Here is a 20,429-nt window from a genome sequence, read left to right as displayed (position 1 = left end):
GCAGTAGCAAGCGCCATTGTGATTTTTTGAGTGTCACTTTGCCTTTAGCTGTTTTATCCGTTGCTTAAAACGACTGTTGTCGCACTTGGAACGATTTGATCGGCAGCCTGGCATCCTCTATAGGATCTCCTGAAGCAAACAGTATTTAATTTGGCCGTAAATGACCGCAGGAGGTTGCAGTTTCAGGACCATTCAGGCAAATCACTTTTCGGCGTAAGGTGCTTGGAAAGCAACTCTCCATGTTGAATATAAGCTGACGATGGACATGTAATGGTCCGGTGATCCTTCGGGTTCATCTACATCGGAGTTTTTTAAATCATGAGCGGACATAGACCTAGAACAACGTCGTTTGCTGAGACAAATAAGTCGCATCCGCCGAACTTTGGAGGAGTAAAAATAAGCCGTGAGTATAGACCTTACCCATTTCATAACCTAGCTAATATTCGATGTGTTGGGCTAGAAAACCGCCAGATTCTTGACGTGGAAATATTTGTAATGGTATGATTTGAGGCAAATATGATTGTACTGTCTGTGTTGTAGGCGATAAAGATGGAAGTAAAGTCACAACAGTCGTAGCAACTACAGGTTCTTTACCTGACCGGACGCAAGAGATCAGTTATACTGACACGAAAGTTATTGGGAATGGCTCTTTCGGAGTTGTGTATCAAGCGCGAATGTGTGATTCCACAGAGCTTGTGGCTATAAAGAAAGTGTTGCAAGACAAACGATTTAAGGTAAATATATAGTTTCGTTTGCTTCCAGTTTAACCACAGGATATTCTTGCTACTATAAATTAAATTTCCTGAGCGTTCGTCGACGTAAAATGCCGAAATTCATCGGTTAATTGACATCAACTTTTCTCTTTCAGAATCGTGAGCTGCAGATCATGAGAAAATTAGACCACTGCAATATCGTCAGGTTACGATGGTTCTTTTACTCCAGCGGCGAGAAGGTTAGTATATTTTTCCTGATATTGAAGTACGTAATGAATTTTATTCAGGCGACATATCCATGGTTGAAGTATTGCGGTGTTTTGCGTCAGTGAAATGTAACCCGCGCAAGGCCTGTTATATCGTGTTGTTTGCCGTGCTTTATAACGATTCCTGCTTTTGAAAGGCCTACGTGGGTGGACGAACACTGATTGCTGTAATTCACTATAGCTAACATTCTATTCACATTAGTTTAGAAAGCCAGCGTCCCACATTGTTATATTGAAGACACGAAGACAAGATCGAACAAAGCGTCGCTTGAAATGTATTTTTTTTTTAAATGTACACTCCCGCAAGGTGAAAACAAATTTTGGTATTTTAGGCAACACGTCTTTCATCATCACCACAAAAACACGAGTTCTTGTTCAAATTTTTATCTTTTGGGCTCAAATCCTTCCTGAAATTTTTTTTCGACTTACATTTTTACGAACAAAACTGTTTACATTAGAGTGTTTTTTTAGAGAATTGAGTTGTTGTTTTGTAGAATTTTTTTATTTTTTGCTGTTGAGCGTGATCTTGGCAGGGTTTGAATTTAAGGCACAATGCTGCTTGACAGGCTACCGGTAGCCGGTTTATAGTATATGATTTTGCAGTATTATATTTCCTTTACAACAACTCATTGATTGCATATTAACTTTAGTTTAAAAAAGCCCTCGTCATCACCGGCTCGTTTGAATTTATCTTTTAAATTTGATTTTAAGCCAGCTGTTTGTGGTAGAGTTTTGCGAAAAAAATGAAGCAAAACGGAAAACACATTATCCCAGTTTACAAGAAGTTGCTTAATAATTTGGACACCATGTTTCTTCTTCCAGATCCAAATTCTTGTTGTGTCAATCTTTTATGTTATGTTGTGTTCGATCATGTCCATACGAATACCTATTGATGCTAATATAGCTAACTGCAATAACTTGATGTTTGAAGAGGAATTAATTTGTCATCCAAAACCAAAGTGGTAGTTTAATATTGTGAGTCTGAATTAAACAATTGGTGATGGCATCGCTTCTATCTGGACACTGGTGAAACTAGTAAAAGTAACCATATTAACATGTTGCAATTGTATGCATCAACCACGGTATTTTTATGGAAATTGTATGGGTCTAGAGCAAGAAAGTTGCCCCTAATAACAAGGTGTGTATATTAAGCAGGTGTCGATACTGCGGGGTTCCACCATATCATAAGACCATATTTGTTCTCGAAGTTCAATCCACGTCGCTATTATTGACAAAAGTGATTCCATCTACCTTTCACAACAAACTGTAGAATTTGGGGTCGGATGGAAAAACTTAAATACAAATCTCAATGCTCAGCTTGGGTTCATGTGTAAGCTTCCTTTGTTATGAGAGAAAACATTTCAGAGTGCGAACATGTGCCAAAACTAGTGCAAATATAGAAGGGTTATTTGATGCAAAGTTTTGCAACACAGCCGGGTATTTTCATTACAGGAAATCAAGAATAGATAACTCATGAGTAAAAACATATCCTGCCGTATTACACAACTTTGCTCATCTGCTCTCAGGCTTTTCCCTCTATAAAATGTTGCACAAACTGCCATCAAGACGGCTTCCTTGTGTACTCAGTCAGAGATTCTGGCATGCTCTTCCTGGATTTTACTTTTATATTCAGTTTTTGTACTGTAAATGCTAACATTTTTATACTTTTGTAGCATAAATTCTTTCATTTAGTTAACTTTGCTGTGAATTGTAAACTTCAGCTTTTCAATTTTTATTGCAAATCGAGGGCAAAATAAATTGTCTTAACCTATCTTGCCACTAAATAAATAATTATTTATTTATTACAAGACATTCATATTGCTTAAAATCTCAGCATTTAGCAATGTTTGTTGTGTCCTCTTTCTAAACTTATTATAGTTTCTCGTTACCACACAGAAAGATGCTGTGTTGTTTAAATCCATTGATCACCAACTGTTTCCCAGAAATTCACCAAATTGGTCAATTATAAACAACCCTATGTGCTGTAAAAATACAACTTACAGGATGAACAAAAAGAAAAGAAAAAAACCGCAACACTCTTTTGGCCTAAAATAGTTAGAATTTCTAATTATTGAATAAAAATACAATAGTTGCGAATTTAGAATTTCCCAAAAAACAAACTTGAAAGTAAATATTTCAAAACTTTTACTGAAATTTGATCCACACATCAATCACATGGGTGAATTTGATCCACTCAAGAGGATGTATTTTTGTTTATGTAAGATTACATAGCTACTGGGTTACACTGTTGGGAATACAAAGAATGGGTCAATTCAATCAAACATGATTTTTTACGTGAGTTGGATTCCCCAAAAAAGAGAGGAGGCAGAACTGAATGCAAAAGTGCACAAAATCATGGCCAGTTATGGCCAGCACCGTGATCAATGGGTCAATGTTAGAGCTTATTAAACTAACTTGGAATATTATTAAGGCTTGGAAGAAGATAGGCTGTGCTAGGAAAGTTGGTAGTCATTAACTAAGTCACCCATTGCTGCTGTCTTGTCAACATTTTCGGACACCTTGTTGCTTGTCATGTACACTGTACATGTATATACTGTAGTTGCCAGTCGTATGAGCCAGTTGTTGATACTAATGAAGGGCTTGTACACTTGTTTTAGGGTGCTTTCCAAATTGGTCAGTTTGTTTCTAGACTGTGCTACTTTCAAGGTCTGGTTCTACATATACTTATAAAGCCTGAAAATTATATGCACCATTTTGGTTGGATTTGAAAGACTAATATCTGGCCAGGCATTCAAATTGGTGCATTCCATTTGCAATCTGACCAGTATGACTGCATAGTTCTGACATGTGCTTCAGAAAACTGTTAAAAGCACAAATTAATAGAGAAGTATTTTGCGCGGATTATCACTAAGCCGGAAAAGCAGATCTTAGTAGCAACTGTTGAAATCGAAAAAGAAAATTGGGGGTAACCATGCAGTTTTAAGAGATAACTAAGCAACAATTATTCTAAAAAGTAGCAAAATTCAAAGCAATGTATGGTGCTTTTTTCCAAATTGAAGCCTTATTATCTCTGAAAAATGCATGGTTACCCCCAATTTTCTCTCTGGATACCAAAATCACTTGCTAAGTTCTGCTTTCTCCACATAGTTTAAAAGCGTGCAAAAATATCCCTGTATTAGGAGGCACCACCCATAAGAAACCCGAGTATCTCGAGATGCGCAGACCGCATGCACAGTAACAATAGTAGGCACCCTCCTTAAGAGAAGAAACACATAGCATTCAGCATAACATTGTATGGTGTAACAGAGCATTTTATTTGCCAGGTTTTATTTCATGTAGTTTTTCTCTCTTGTTTCCACATCATGATCTACATAAGTTCTCTGAATGTCCTCCTCTGTGAATGGCCAACAAAGTTCTAACAAAGTTTTAGTAGGGAAAAAATATAGGCATTTAGAAACTAACTATTTGAAAATAACAATTGCAAAAAGAAATTAATAGAACTGTTCTTCTCAGTGTCAGTGTATGGTAATTGTTGACACTGAGCCAAAAAGCATTAGAAAGAGAGCCAAATTTTCAAAGAGGCTACAACAACACTATAAGTGCTGTCAATAGCTTTTAAACAAATTTGGAGGGAGCTTTATATAGGGCATGTAATAAAAAATTTATTAGCCTTTTAGGCGCTTGCATTTGCATGACTTTCAAGTCATGCTAACAGTGTTTCTGAAGTCCTAATGGTTTGTTAATAATGGCTCAGTGTAAATATTAAGTGGCTAACATCTCATTTTTGGAAGTCATTAGAAATACTGGCATAGTTGGAACTGCAAACTGATCATGTAAATAACCAGCAGTACCACAGGATGGAACTATTAAACAGCTTTCATTTAGATGGTCATTTTCCTTCAGATTTAATTCTTGGCTTTTGAAGTGCAAAATCTTGATATTTAAAGTGAGAAGGTTGGGAAAAATGGAGTAATGATGTGATGTTATGATACCTTAGTAACAAGAAAGTGTAAAGGGTCAGTGGAGCAAAAAAGGAACAAATCCTTTCCCAAGATTGCTTCCTTTAAAACTAAAAAAAAAGAATGTTTCCTAGAATGTTGAAAAACAAATGGCACAACAGCAAATGTAAAATTGTGACAGTGTAGGATTTCATCTAGAAACTCAAGTTAGAACCATCTTGAAAAATACAATAAACAGCACTAGAGGAAAGTATTACTCAGTAGTTTTCATTTGAATGGTTTCATCCATAGACTAAAAAGTTAGAACCACCCTGTACAGTATGAAATTCACTGGAACATTCTCCTCAGTGGCTATCATTTGAATGGTGATGCTTCATGATTTTTGGCTGCAATGTCAACAGTAAGAATTATATTGCACTGACTGTGGTTTTGACATAAGGTATAAAATTGGTCAATTGTGTCAGTTTTACTTTACAAAATGTGTCTACGTATTTTCTAAGCTGCAAAGTGACTGAGGGCCTTTTGATTTTCATAGCAGAAGGTAGATAATAAATGCAAGCAATGATTTTGCCAATTTTGTGGTGAAGTACCATTAACAGTTGTGATAAAAAGGATGAAAAAAAAAACTGTACCATTGCCAAAGATGAGACAAATGACAACACTGAAAACTCAGCTTCGCCCCCCTTACTACCTTCTGATTAAAAAAAAGTCATCTACTTATAATACAGGGATTTTTTGTAGCAAACACATTAGTTGCTTTTGTCGTCATAAAGATAACTAACAAGTATTTACCGGTACATGTATTCCTCAAGGATTTTTTGTTTGTTTCTTTTAAGTTGTGGTACACCAGTGCTGTCCTTATCAGCTAAAGATAAATTTTATTGTTTGCCATCTATACCCAGCTGATCTTGCCTGTTGCTTGCAGACATGTAGTTTTCATTTACCTTTTCCAGGACGTGTTTGTACCATTTGTCACTACAATCAGTGTTGTATTTCACGCCTAATTCCCAGTGAACAACCCCAACACAAAAGTCTCTCGGCATCCTTATCAAAAAATGTTATCCAAACCTCGATCACTCTTATTAATTGCAATTTGTCACTGGCTCATGAACTTAGTCTTTGCACACTTTGTGTATGTAACATCTTTTCTCTTCTTTGGTTTTCCTTTCAGAAAGAAGAAATCTATTTAAATTTGGTACTTGACTTTGTTCCGGAGACTGTTTATAGAGTAGCAAGACATTACAGTAAAGCAAAGCAGACTATTCCTATTTTGTATATTAAGGTGAGGCTTTTAAAAGGACAGTTTGTTATTTTATTGGCAACTCTGCTTACGTCTTTGTACATATTGATTGTTTTCTTATCAACTTTGAATGTTTTCTCACACAGCACAAACTAGCAAGCTAAATCTCAAACTCAAACAAAATTATGTAATTCTTTTTGACCTAAAGAATGGAAATCTTGGAATGAGTTCTTGTCCTGGTTATGAAATTAGGACTAAAACAAGATGTGATCTATGACTTGTGAATAAATGCTATTAACTCCTTGCATCCATTGAAATGGCTTCAGAATTGGCTTGTTTCAGGCATCGCTGATTTCACTCCAATATTCAAAACGAACGTGTTCTCACAGTTTTTGATATTCACAAAATCAATAATATTGAACTTGAAGAAATTTCAACTTGAAAATTATCTTCAGATGTCAACTTTAAGTTATGTTGCCCTTTGTTAATAATTATTACTCAAGGAAAGTTTTACTTGAGGAAACTATGAGTAAAATTCAGTTATTGCAAGTTTGAGACTGTATGATCGTCTGATTTCATTGTCGTCATCATCTTGCAGTCAACAGAATTAATGTCACATCATTATTTGTTAAACCAAGGAGTGAAATCGGCTGTGCATGAAAACAACTGATTTTAAAGGTATTTAAAAGAACTTGTGAGGTTATTAGTAAGCTGCTGGCATGCTTACATATTTTCTTTTTGCGCCCAGCTCTACATGTACCAGATGTTTCGTTCTCTGGCATACATCCACTCCGTTGGTATATGCCACCGTGATATCAAACCACAGAATTTACTGCTTGATCCGGAAACAGCTGTGTTAAAACTTTGTGATTTTGGCAGGTAAGAGCGTTGCTGCACTAGCATAATAAGTGTGTGAATGTCACAAGTTACTTCTTTACATGGTTTTGTTGCATACTTGAGCAAAAGGAAAACCCCCATAGTGTAGTTTGTGATCTGCTGATGCCAGGCGTTTCATGAAGTTTATTGTCAAAATACTCTTGGCAAATAATATAGACTTCTTAAGCTGACTTTGAGCTCCTGGAGGGGATTACAGTGCTGGAAATAATTCTTCTTGTAACAGGATATGTGCCCTTCCAAATCTTTAGTTTGATCAGACATATACATTAGTTGTAACTCGTTAATTTTAGTTTTTTTGTTAATTTTACTCGTGATTGTAATAACTATAATAATATTAATTTTATCCTTAAACAGTTTTAAGTCTGGCCTGCCTAGATTAGCTCTTGCTACCTGCGGGTCAGTCTCTTCTTTTTTGATAAATTTTTTAATAAACTTGAATGAACTTGAGTAAACATATTGCAAGATTGTCTGGACATCTGCCATCTTGGATTTATAGTTGACACAATCCATTAGTATACATGATGCATTAAAGGGGTTTTGAAATGCATTGGGGGGTGATGTAAAATTCCTCAGGTTTTATTTCAGTTTAGTCAATTTGAGAATGTTTTCCTTAAAAACAAAAGGTCAATAATAGTTATTGTAGTATACTGTTTTGGATGCTTCCATACTAGGAAGTGAGACCTGTGAAACAAGATTATGCAGTCATTTTTCTGCACGGACACGATGTCTGAACGCATTGTAAAATGTAATCAAACATTTCGGAAATGTATGTTTTGTTTTATCAACAGAGTTGATAACTGAAAGGTTATTTAGCCACCATAAAGAGATTTGAGTGCTGACGTTACGATCATTGGCTCTTCATCATAATCTCTCTGATGAAGGCCTAATGCTTGAAACATCAACACTTGAATCTCTTTTCAGTGGCCAAATTACTTTATCAACTCTGTTGATAAACCAAACAGTTGTTTCCACCCCCCACTAACACAGTGCCAAAGTTTCTTTAGAAGCTAAACTCCTTATCCATTTCAGAAATGTGGTTAGTCAATGTCCAAAATTATCATTGACTGCCTTTTTGTTTGGGAAATCAGTGCATCCCCTGACAATCAACTGCAGATTTTGGTTGAGATTTGTTATTGTTTCTTTGTTTCAGTGCAAAGGTGTTGGTTAAAGGAGAGCCCAACGTTTCATACATCTGCTCAAGATATTACCGTGCACCAGAGCTCATATTTGGAGCCACAGACTATACTCCTGATATTGGTTAGTGATGCACCTGGCAACAGTTCCTCATTTTGCCAACTGTCTACAAGGCATCCTACATTCCTGCTGTCTTAAACTTCTTGATATTCAAGCTCTTAATTACCAGTAGTGTATCAGAATGTGTGAAGGACACAAAAGGCCTTTCTCACTTTTATTTGAATGTTCCAATATAGAGTCACTAGAAGCCCAGTGGGAGAAACCTTTTTGTTATGTTAAGGTGATCTTGTCTGTTGAAGATATATTTCAATCACAAAGCAACATGCGACTAAGACTTCTGGCAAGCCTTGCTATATATCTGTTACAGAGCTGGAACTTTTTTCGGTGAGGGGGAGGTTCAGTCTTCTAGTCTCAGATTAAGTTCTTAGTTTTATCATTCTTACACTTGAAGTATCATTTTCTTTTCCTAAACTAAATTTTTATCTTTTTAGATGTCTGGTCTGCTGGTTGCGTATTGGCAGAGCTTCTCCTTGGGCAGCCCATCTTCCCTGGGGCCAGTGGCGTAGATCAGCTTGTTGAAATAATTAAAGTGTTAGGAACTCCAACTAGGGAGCAGATAAAGGAAATGAATCCACACTACACAGAATTTAAGTTCCCACAGATTAAGCCTCATCCGTGGAGCAAGGTAAATTAAGGACGGTGCCTACTTATACAGAGCTATTTTTGTGGGGTTTTTTTGTACATGTGTATGCTGACAGAGGGACATTGTCCTATTTTGCAGGTCTTCAGACCCAAGACTCCACCAGAAGCAATAAACTTGTGTAGTAGGTTACTGGAGTATACACCATCAACAAGACTCATACCTGTCGAGTCCTGTGCTCACTGCTTCTTTGATGAACTGCGGGATCCCAATACAAAACTTCCTAATGGCCGTGAACTACCCCCACTTTTTAATTTCACACCTCAAGGTACGAAGTCCTTTCACTATCAAATTAAGGCTGATTTAAACCCTACATTTACTTAACATGTAACAGAACATGCCTGTGGCTCAAAGTGCTGCAAAGTTACAGCTTGATGGGAGTAGGGTATGTTCCCAAGTTCTTCATTTGTGTCAAACGAAAGGCTGTCTTAATAAGCTCATGGTGAAAAAAATTTCATTATAGTTAAGAAATCATTTTCGTTTTGTGGACTTTTTGTGCTCTTTTTATTTTGTAGTTTTGTCAAGACGAAATTCGTGTTGTGTATCGTCATCACAATCAGTTTGGCATTGCCTCTAATTATTTTTTGCAATGTTTAGAAAGAAAAAAAATAGGTTTGTTTTACAAAGAAAAAGAGCCTTGAAACTGGCATTTTTCTCTGGATTTCTTTGAATTTTTGAATGTTAATTATTTGTTATTTATTTTATAAGTGATGTCTATACAGGCAGGTCCAATTCAGCTTATGCTGGTTTCTAACAGTGACAGCAAGACACTTTTTCACTCTCGCTCTTTGGCTTGATGCCTCCTTATACAAAGATATTTTTCCATGGTTTATCACTCTGTAGGATAATATAAAGCTTTAATCTGGAAAAATACCATCATTGTTATGTATTTTTGCTCTTTTAGAATGATTGTTGATTAAATGTTTCTGAAAATGCATGGTAACAACCAATTTCCTTTTTAAATTCTTATAGCCTCTGCTAATATTTGCTTCTCCCACGTAGTCTAAGTCATAAACCATGCAAAAATACTTTTGTATTAAGAGGCACTGTCCTTAAAATCGCAAGTTTCTCAGAACATCCCATGAAGGGCAGAACATGTGCATAAGCAAGAGGATTTAATATCATTGAAACAATCTACTTTTGTTGTTCTCCCTTGCAGAGCTATCAGTAAAACCATCCCTGAACTCCACACTCATCCCTCCTCACGCACAGAGGAGTTCTGCTGCAGCCAGCACCAGTACCTCAGGAGCACCTTCAAATCCAGGCCCTGCAGTTGTTGACGGAGCCGTGGCATCTGTCTCAACACCAGTCTCCTGAACAGGAACTGACGAATAGAATAGAATTAATGAAAACTTTTGTTCATATAACCAGCATTGGAGTTAATTGTTGTAAAAAAACAAAGAAGTGCAAAATTGTTTTGTAAATAGTGTCACAAATCAAGTCACGGATGCGGATGTTTTAGTGTGTATTTTGAGAGTGCACCGGTTTGCCATTCTGTTAAGTCTTTTAAAGTTTTACTTTCTGAAACCCAATATGTACAAATCTTTTCTAATTATATCACAGTAATTCACCAACTTGCCAATATTAGATCAAAGTGCAGTATTTCATTATGTTTGCAGGTAAAGCCAGCTGGAGAAACATCCCCTACAAAGTTTCCAACTATAGTTGACAGGCTATTTATTATACAAGGATTTCAACTACCCATATCTTACATTTTTTTCTGTGTTTTTCATAGCTGGGGCTGGCTTTTCTGGCTCAACATAAAAAAAATTGCTGTTTTTTAGGGCTAAAGAAAAGGTGGTTTTATTTTGCAATGTATATGAATTGTTTCAAAACAAAGCAGACAAAAATTTTAAGTACGCTGCAAAGGAGAGGTGCATTTCAATGATGTTGATACACTTTTGTACCAAAATTGAGAGACACCACAAATTAGTGACCGAGATCATTTTCAGGGGATTAAAATTAAGCGAATCCTATAGAGCATGAAGTGCGGTACTGGATAATGTATTTATACTGACAGTACCAGAATTAATATTTAAATAATGTAAAATATGTTCGTCTCAACTTTGTGCCGAAGGCCATCCCTCTGCCTGGCTGTAGAAAAAGCTTCAATGTAATCATTTCAGTCTGTATAAAATTTTATGGGCTTGTAAATTTAAGCAATTTTATTTCTTTCCTCTTTTAATGTGCAAAATTTATAACCCACTCTTGTACACTTCCTTGTCAGCATTCTGCCAAGATAAAGGATGGAAGTATTGATTGTGAAGAGTTGATTTTTATTGAGATGATTATCATGTGGGATTAGAACATGATATTTAACCCGTCCATTTTCACCCTCTGGTTCCTCCACAATTCAGCTGCTAGCTGCAAAGAGAGGAATGTGTCTCCCCCCATGTAACTATGTAACTATTGTTGTGTTTAAATTGGTGAGGAGTATGTTGCCAGGTTCTTGAACTGGGAACAGGCTTAGTGAGGAAAGTGTGTTAGTGAGAAAAGTTCCCCCTTATCCCTGTTATTTTTGTCATTGACAGTTATTCCCCCTTTTTTATAACCACTTAGCAAAGATTTTTGTAACTAACTAATTTTTTTTTATGTATTTTTGACTTGAAGGCCATTCCAACTGGCCAATTAAAATGACACTAAATAGAAAAGACCTGGGGAATGAGATTGCTAGGTGGTAGAGTTAGTTGGAAAGCAAACATGAAACTTGACAACCCTGCCTTCCACAGCTGTTGTATTTTGATAAGCCATCTGGAATGGGGGTCACCGGGAAGTTGTCCAAAAGACAAAAACAAAAGGGAAGTGGTCAAAACTTCTATATTCGAGCAGGACTCACCAAACCACAAAATAGATCGTGGTCTCTGCCTGCACCCCCCCCCCCCCCATCCCCCTTTTACAACCTCAAAAGATCATGTCTTTATTGCAAAGCCACCCCTCCATCTAGCAGTAAAAAATGTCAATGAGATTCAAACCTCACGTTTCTTGTTTATCTAGCAATGCAGACTCTTGCTTGCTGAATATCACTCTTAACTCAAATTTTAAAGCTAATGAAATTTTGTCAGTAATGTTCATGAAATAGGTAATGTCTTTGATAACCCTCCACGTAGACAAGGTGGGTCCTCTTCGAACAAACTTATTATGACCAGTTCCCTAATACTTGACACAAAACAATCGACAGTCGACTCCCAATAACTCGAACCTTCAAGGGAAATTAAAAAAGGTTTGAGTTATCGGCAGTTCGAGTTATTGAGGGTAAAATTATATAGAAACTGACCTGAAAGGAAAATTGGTTCGAGTTAGCGGGAGGTTCGAGTAAGCGAGGGTTCGAGTTATCGGGAGTCGACTGTATATATAAGATGGTACTAATCAAAATTGCTGTTAATTATGGCAGTTTACTTTCATGGGAATTAAAGGCCATACTTGTGTTTAATTGGCTATCCATATGAGGTAGAAGCCTGCATAAAAGTGCTTGTGTAGGGTTCTCATTATGACAAAGGGAAAGTTGGGATGACGGTGCTCATCTCAATGGTCATCTGTCTTTCTCCTTTCAATCATTGATCCAACTTTTGGCCACCAAAACCCCCACACTGCTTCACGGCGATGCACAATCTGCGAGCCAGTGAGGCATGCGAGGCAGATGTGCGAGGCACTCAGGTTAGCCTAAAAAACACTCTGGTAAGCCTAAAAAGCACTCCGGTTAGCCTAAATAGCACCCAGGTTAGCTTAAATAGCTCCCTGGTTAGCTTAACGGTTAGCATTTATATTGGGGGTAGTTCAAGCCTCGCATGCCTCGCTGACTTGCATATTGTATATGTTACTCCTACTTCACAGGCAAAGGCATAACTACCCACCCTAATATTGAATATGTGCAACAAGTTGTTATCCCTCAGTGGACCCTTAAATGATGATGATGATGATGATGATTAATTGTATGATTCGAGTGTACAGAAACTGTTGCCATAAGTGAAGCAGCTTTTCACCTCTGCCCAAGAAATCGCGGACTCACAAAGATGGCGGATGGCGAAGGGCCAATAAGTTTACTTGTTTCCCCTAGCCCTTTGCGGTTTTCTTCTCAGCGTTGCGTCTATTTTTAACAATGTGGCGTTGAAAAGGGAATTTTAAGGAGACAACACTGATCGTATGTTGTGAGAATGGCATCGGATCCTTCCCCATTGTGCTGTTGTGAGTTCCGTAACCTAAAAGAACAAAGAACTCATATCCTTGCCTTCTGTTGTGAGTGTGATGAACTAGATAACGCTGTGGACCAGTGCCTTAAAGGACACAGAGTTCCAAGGGAGAAACTGAACCAAATTTGTATGGTTATTTCAGATCGCATTCGCATTCCTTGGTTTAATGGCGCTATCAAATTGGAGCTCGATGCAGTTGTTCCTCTTTTGTTTTTGACAATTTCTCTTTACTTTGCATCTTATGGTCTAGTATATACTGTTCTAGCGCTCGTCTACGTCCCCGTGTTTATTATCATTTACTACGTCTACATTCTGAGCCAACGGAAAAGGTCTTGGTTCTTTGTAAGCTGGGCTCTGTCATCTCTGGTTGGTATCTTTGCTCTTTATATTGTACATGTTGCTCCTTACTATTCATACATCAATTCCGCAATCGTTTCTTCTGGTTTTGGTGTTGTGTTACTACTGTACTTGCGCGTTGTTTTTTCTAAACGTCTCCTTGATGCGCACGCTCTGGTTTATAAATCATCGCAAAATGGTCACACAAACTGCGATGCAAAGGACTTCAAGGAGTTGACCTGTTGTTTGTGTACTGAAGGGCCGTTTATTAGATCAAAACACTGTAGGTAGGGTGCTTTGTGTTTGACCTGTCTAAAATGACATTTGTAGATTTTTCTCACTTTGATTTGAGAAAAAGGAAAATTCTCTGGGTCTGGGGAATAGGCCATTTCCGAGTTGCTGTGAACCTCATAATGAAAATGAAGCTAAGTGCAAAGCTTTTCATATAAAAATTAGTTTTGTTTGCATATGAATTAAAACTAATTTTCACAATAAAAACTTTGCACTTAGCCTCGCTTCCATAATGAGATTTAAAGCAACTCGAAAATGGCCTATTCCAGCAGAATCTCTTTTAAGCAAATACCAGCTTGAATCCCTAAATTTTCTTCTGATAATTACTGTAAAAAGAGTCTATATTCAGTGTCATATTCAGTGTCAGCAAAATTAACCCATTTTGTCACTTGAAACCAAGTGTTTTTGGAATGCATTTTTTCTTCTTCTAAAAGTATGTTTTATGACTTTTGGCTCGTAGTAGAAAAGTTATACCTCACATAGAATTACCCAACTCTCTTTTGTTCATAGGATCTGTGGTTATTGTGTTCCAAGGTCAGACCATCATTGTGTCTGGTAAGTAAGAAGAAATGTTTGCTTTGCGATTTCCATCCACTACACAGTAAAGCATTCTTAAAATCACCAGGCCAATGCCCTGTATGTTTATTTGGAGAAATATGGTACTCAATTACAAATATTTATTGAAATAATGAGTAAAACTTTGGGACAGTTTGGTTACATTACTGTGGTCCCCTTTCATTGAAACTGGAGTACATGTAGTTTCCTCACATGACAATATAAATTAATATACCAACTTACCAATACCTCCATCTGAGAATGCCAAAGATTCCAGTTTTCCTGAAGCTGCAGTAGATGATCAAAGCAACCCAAGGTTTTTTCCATTTTAGTACTCTGCTAGCAGAGGTTTCTTCTGGCTAGTCTTTTAGCATATCTGAAGTCATTTGGGCTTCTTGCATTTCGTGTAGTCGGCTTGTTTACAGGGCTGTCAACCTCCCACGTCTTCAAATGTGGAGAATATTTACAGCTTCAGTGGGGGGTGGGGGGGAATATCTTCATGTGTACAAAACAACACCTGAACCAACGTTAAAAATGTCCTATATATTCGTCTAGGAAATTAAAGCCCACTACAAATAGCAAACATAGGCAATATAAGGGTGATAAAAGTCATAAATATGGAGAATGGGAGATATGGTTCAAAATCTGGAGATTACAGCCATAAATCTGAAGACCGGGCGATACAGTTCAAAATCTGGAGTCCCCCGGGTTATTCGGGAGAGTTGGCAGCCCTGTGTTTACTTCCCCAAAGTAAACAAGCCAACAACACTGAATACTAGAGACCCAAATGACTTCATACATGCTAAAAGACTTGCCAGAAAGAAACCTCTGCTAGCAGGGTACCATTTTAGCCATGCCTGGCTACATCTACCACATTTTAATGGTTCCCAAGATCTCATGATCTGCTTTAGACTTGTTCCTGACACTTACCTGTAAGTTTGAAGTTTTAGGTTTTTTACCTCTGGGTCGAGTTGTTCAAAGCCTTAAGAAGCTAATCCTGGCTTAACTTGACATGAACTTTGATTTGAGTTTAATTACTAGTTAATAGACCTATTCGGCCAATGCAATGTTATACCCAATTCAAATCCTTTGGGCATAAAATGTTTTGTTCTAAGTATTTCCATATCATTTAAATGTCAATGCTGCATTATAATGCAAATGCAATAAACAAAGAATCTTAACCCCGGGGGATCTGAATTGGGTACAACATTGGGTTAGCCGAATAGGTATATAAAGATTCTTCCAAAAGACTTTTGTTCCTCAGTTTTGACTTTGACTATCCTTTACCATTAACTTAAAATTTGCTTTTGAAAACGTTTCTAATGAGCCAGTTAGTGTTAATCAGCTTTCAAACAACCAGGCTGTGGAGATGGAAAAGGGCTTAAAACAATATTTTGTTACAGGTCATTAATTTCAGTCCATTTTCTATTGTAGGACAAATTGCTGCATTGGCCAACACAATCATCGCTCATTCCTTGGTGCCATCATTGTGTTTATAGTCACCGGACTGTGGGGAGTCTACCTTTCTTTTTCTGCTGTTTGTGTGTCATGGGAAAACAATATTCTCCATGTGGATTGTTCAAATGTCTATTCAGATTCTAGGTAAGCTAATATTGTGTTAAATGTGTCAAGACATACACTCAAGTGAAACATCTTATGGCATGTTTCATGACAGTATAAGTAAAGGTAGTAAGAAGAAAATTTTGCCATGCATTGGCTTTCTCCATCTAAGAGTATGAAAGGAATATTGGTAAACCACTTCATGAACCTTACAATCTGCTCATGTTAAGCTTGCAATGAGCCGGCATCCAAATATCCAGTAGCTTCCCTCTCAGACGCTCTTTTGCCTCATCACACAATCTTTCCTCCCCAACAAGACGACGTTCATTGGGGAGGAAAGATTGTGTGACAAGCCAAAAGAGCGTCTGCTAGGGAGGCTAAATATCCAGGGGCAATAATAATATTAGCCATTTGGGGCGGGGAGACTATATATAGTAAAATCAGGGCTTTCATTAAGATTTTGAATAGTTGGGCAAGATGTTAATGCACCTCGGCAGGATAGTTCACTTGGGTGTGTTCTTCTATTGAGAAAGTCGCTTAAAACAAGCCTCCCTGTATGAAACTGAATTAAGTATCCCCCATCCCCCCTCCCCCCACCTTTTGGGGGCTTGTATTACTTCATAATTATTTTATCTCATAGACACTGAAGTTGACTGGTTGTGTGGGTCTCCTGTGCCCTGAGTGTGTTTTTTACATATCTTTGCTCTTGCTGGTGACAATTTACAAAGTTGAGAATACTGTCTATTTTTCTTCTATTTTTTCTTTCAGATCTTCTGTTGTGTTTGTAGCCTCATGGTACACGATTATATTCATTCTTGGAATGAGCTCACTTTTGTTACAACAGTTGCTGTTCATCAGTTTTAACTTGACTGGTGATGAGTGGAGAAGATCGTCCAGGAACAAGCCATTTTGGGAAGTATTTCAGAGACATCGATATAACAAGGGAATCATTATAAACTGGATAGATTTTCTCTTTCTACAAGATGTTAGATCCATTGCTGAAGAGGTAGTTTAGATGAATATTTTTGACAGACTTTCGCACATACAGTCAAATCTCTGCAATCAAACAGTTAGAGATTTTTCCTAAGATCTGTTAGCCTGATACTCAGATGTTCCAAGGTCACTCATGGCTTTTCTCTCCTGGTAGTGGCCATGGTGATATGTAGAATCTGATTGGAATTTCCATCTTGATAGCAGAAACTTAGTCAACTTCAAAAGACAAAGATTTTTTATGTACATATTTTCAAAAGTGTTTTCCATGAGGCAAGTTGCACAATTAGAGTCTAGAACAGTTAGAAACATGCAAATGTACACGAATTACTGCTATTTATTTTAAGAATTGTTATTCTAAACTTTTTGGAATTTCGTCTTTGCCATTGATAGCATATTGAAGTTTTGGTTAACCCAGGGTATCAGAGAGGTTTCTCATGTACTCAGCTATTTATGAACTTTTTGCCTTATATTTGTACAGCATTGATCAGCCGTCAGCCGGCGATCACTTCAGAAAAGCACACGAGAAAAAATTCTGGTTCTCGTAGTTGGTTCTTTCCAAAACAGTACCCTTTAACCCCTAAAGCAAAACGACATTTTCTCCAGATCCAAGACTACAAACTCGATGTCCATGTATGATATACCATTTTAAAGCTACTCATGAGTGTATTTCATAACTGATATAATTATGAATAAGCAAAGTTATGGCTTTGAGATAAATGGCCTTAAAACGCAAAAATTTAAAACTTCAAAAACGCCCCAATCCTTGTGTATATTAGGTATACCCCTAAACTATAGCTTATTTTGCAGGTCTCAACATCTTCATTTATTTGAGAGATGTCTTAAGACCCACAACTTCTAGGGAAAAAGTTGAAAAGTTATAGGGGTGGTCAACCATATCACATATGGGAGGGGGTTAAGTTTTTATCCTTTTGATGAGTAGATCTTCACAAGACCATCTTGGTGTCAAAAATTCATAGAAATCTGTCAAATACTGACAGAGGTATGGCATTATGTGCCATATGTCGACGTATGGCACTCTTAGGGATCAAAGGGTTAAAGGATACTGTTTAGTACAGTTTCCCTTAAAACTGTAAATGGTTTCCTTTTATTTTAGCGCAATTCAATTCACTGGACGGTATGATTCTTGTTTGTTTTGGGGTAAAGTATATTTTAAGAAACAAGGGGAGAAATTCTTTTTGTATTGCAGTTCGCAAATAAATTTGAAAGTTTTTAAAACTTTGTAGTCGTCTAACCTCTTAAGTAAATGTCCTTAGGTCTCGCGACGATCGAGCTGTTAGTGTTTATTGGTGACGAGCCGGTAGGATGTCTTCGTTGAAGTCAAGTGTTTTCGAAGGTAGACTGGTCTCTGCATTACTCTATTGTTTCCTTACACAAGAGACTTTGCTCCACATTGTCTCTCTTCACCCAGGCTCCAGTTGTTCAAAGGCCAGATAACTTTGTCCTCTGGATAAGCCACTATCCGACAGTGTCAATCTGTGCAAATATTTCAGTATTTCCTCGTGTACAAGCGAATATGCACACTCTAACCACAGCTAATTTTGGGAGTGTACGAAAACGTTGGACAACGTTTAACGTGAAGTATATTTTAGACCCTGAAGAATAGTGCCTTATCTAGCGGATAAAGTTATCCGGCCTTCGAACAACTGGGGCCAGGTGTATAAATGGCTACCGGCGACATACTGTTACGGGTAAACTCACCGATGGACGAGCAGCCCATCCAGAAACTGTGTGACTTGTGGCCGGCCGTGTGCTTAGGATCGAGTGTGACTTTACCTTTTTACTTTACAGTTTTGCGCGCGAATTAGAATCAAGTTCTACTTCTCACAAGGTCTCACAACGATTGCGCCAATAAAGCGTTGCGAGACAAGTTGATTTCAGGGCATTTTTTACTGACTAGGTAACGTGCATTTCATGCAACTTGTGTCGCAACAAAATAGCAAGTACAAGCCCGTAGCAAGGCTAAAATAACTATGGGGGCCGAGCAAAATGGTTAAACAAAACTACTCTCCTCCCCCCCCCCCCCCTCCCCCTGGCCCGTCATCCCGAAAAACAGACAGATTAGGGAGTTTAGGATGCAACAAGAACATAAAAAAGCAGTAGATTTAGTAGCCAATCAATAACTTTGCACCTGCGTCACACTTTTTGGTACATTTCTTTGCCTTTTTTTTTACGCGGACTACCACGTGAAATTTCCTAATTTCACGTTTGAAGGAGGACGTAAACAAACGAGGACAAATTTTTCTTTCTCTTTTTAAATTTGGAGTCGGGCAGTGAGAATCCGACTGCAGGAAAATTTTGCTCTTGAGAGGTCATATTTGTGTGGCTTTCGACAATGCGCGAATACTAAATTGTTATAAACTAAGGGCATTTATATTGCTATCAAGGAGCGGATGTCTTAAAAAACAAGTAGTTTATTTCAGCAGCTTTCACGGTTTGAGATTGGTTGATTTGGATCCATTTTGGTTCTTATTTCCGATTCACAAGGTAGGAGTGCCTTCGTTGCCGTTGAATATAAAAACAAACTGTTAGCTAAAGAAACTGGTAGGTAGTAAACAAATTATTGAAGGTTGTGAAAAGGCACTTGCAGCATCAGAGTTCAAGACTGATCAATGCACATTAATCTGCTTTAATTATCATTTTTTGGCACATTGTTTTTTAACTTCCAAAAATTCTGGGGGGGCTCAAGCCCCCCCTGCCCCTCCCCCTGCTACGGGCCTGAAGTAGAAATGCTTAGATTATCGACGACTTCAGGCTACATCTCCTGGTGATCTCTTTCAGTGGGATCAAGACTGTCTTCGAAAATGGAGCAATCACGGATCGTGGGTTGGGGGGCGGGGGGTTAGGAGATCCGGACCACATTTCAAATCTGAACACTTTGTCTTCAACCAATCATATGTGTTCATTCTAAAATCAGATAACATTGCAGAATCAAGTAAATTAAACGTGCTGAACGGTTGAGCTGGCGATAATTCCTTGGTTCTAACATTGGACATAACTCACCCTCAGTTTACAATTTCATATCCTATTTTTAAATTTGACAAATGAAATGAAATTTGTGTAAGAGTTTGTAAGCAGACATAACAGAACAACCTGGTACACTTGAACGCAAAATTTGAGCTAAAGATAAAGTTTGGATTCCTCCAAATCGGGAATTTTCTGTCTTTTAGGGCTTGTTCTTTTGGGGCTATCCCAGAACAGGAATACGCGCGATAGGCGGTATCCATGTTCTTGTGGGACCTAGTTTGTTTTGGAATGAACAACATGATGTGGTGGTCCGTTCATTCTGCCTCTGGTCACTCAGAGTAAGAGGAATTGTGTTCTTTTGAGAAGGTTTCCACGTTAATGGGAATAGGTGGAATTGTAATCTTTTGGGAAGTGATATTTCTGTCTGTTATTCTGTTATTCCTGAATAACAAGAATAAGAAAATCCAGAATTGTCCCAAGAGAATCCTCCCTTCAAATTCAAAGTGGCTGTCTTTTACCCTCCTCCATTAGCAATGACGTGAAGGTTGGCGATCCCATTGGCTTTCAAATAGCACAGTCGAAGATCTAGATG

General features: G+C 37.7%; 2 protein-coding genes across 2 annotated transcripts; both read left to right on the top strand.

The window, feature by feature from the left end:
* Nucleotides 1-5: 5 nt before the first annotated feature.
* On the top strand, nucleotides 6-11,196 carry LOC146449478 (glycogen synthase kinase-3 beta-like). Its single transcript, XM_085101816.1, has 9 exons — nucleotides 6-403; nucleotides 541-734; nucleotides 869-952; nucleotides 6,071-6,181; nucleotides 6,888-7,018; nucleotides 8,187-8,293; nucleotides 8,722-8,915; nucleotides 9,012-9,198; nucleotides 10,090-11,196. Exons 1-9 carry the CDS (start codon nucleotides 319-321, stop codon nucleotides 10,245-10,247), a joined length of 1,251 nt encoding a protein of 416 aa, XP_084957942.1. The 5' UTR covers nucleotides 6-318; the 3' UTR covers nucleotides 10,248-11,196.
* A 1,720-nt stretch (nucleotides 11,197-12,916) lies between these two features.
* On the top strand, nucleotides 12,917-18,088 carry LOC146449477 (palmitoyltransferase ZDHHC23-like). Its single transcript, XM_085101430.1, has 4 exons — nucleotides 12,917-13,740; nucleotides 14,255-14,299; nucleotides 15,734-15,901; nucleotides 16,628-18,088. The coding sequence occupies exons 1-4, from the start codon at nucleotides 13,082-13,084 to the stop codon at nucleotides 16,872-16,874; spliced, it is 1,119 nt and encodes a 372-aa protein (XP_084957556.1). The 5' UTR covers nucleotides 12,917-13,081; the 3' UTR covers nucleotides 16,875-18,088.
* Nucleotides 18,089-20,429: the final 2,341 nt, after the last annotated feature.

This window comes from Pavona decussata, unplaced genomic scaffold (assembly GCF_977016875.1).
Source record: "Pavona decussata unplaced genomic scaffold, jaPavDecu1.1 SCAFFOLD_602, whole genome shotgun sequence".
Lineage (NCBI taxonomy): Eukaryota > Metazoa > Cnidaria > Anthozoa > Scleractinia > Agariciidae > Pavona > Pavona decussata.
The sequence above is the reverse complement of the archived record's forward strand: the minus strand, read 5'-3'. Positions and strand labels throughout refer to the sequence as shown.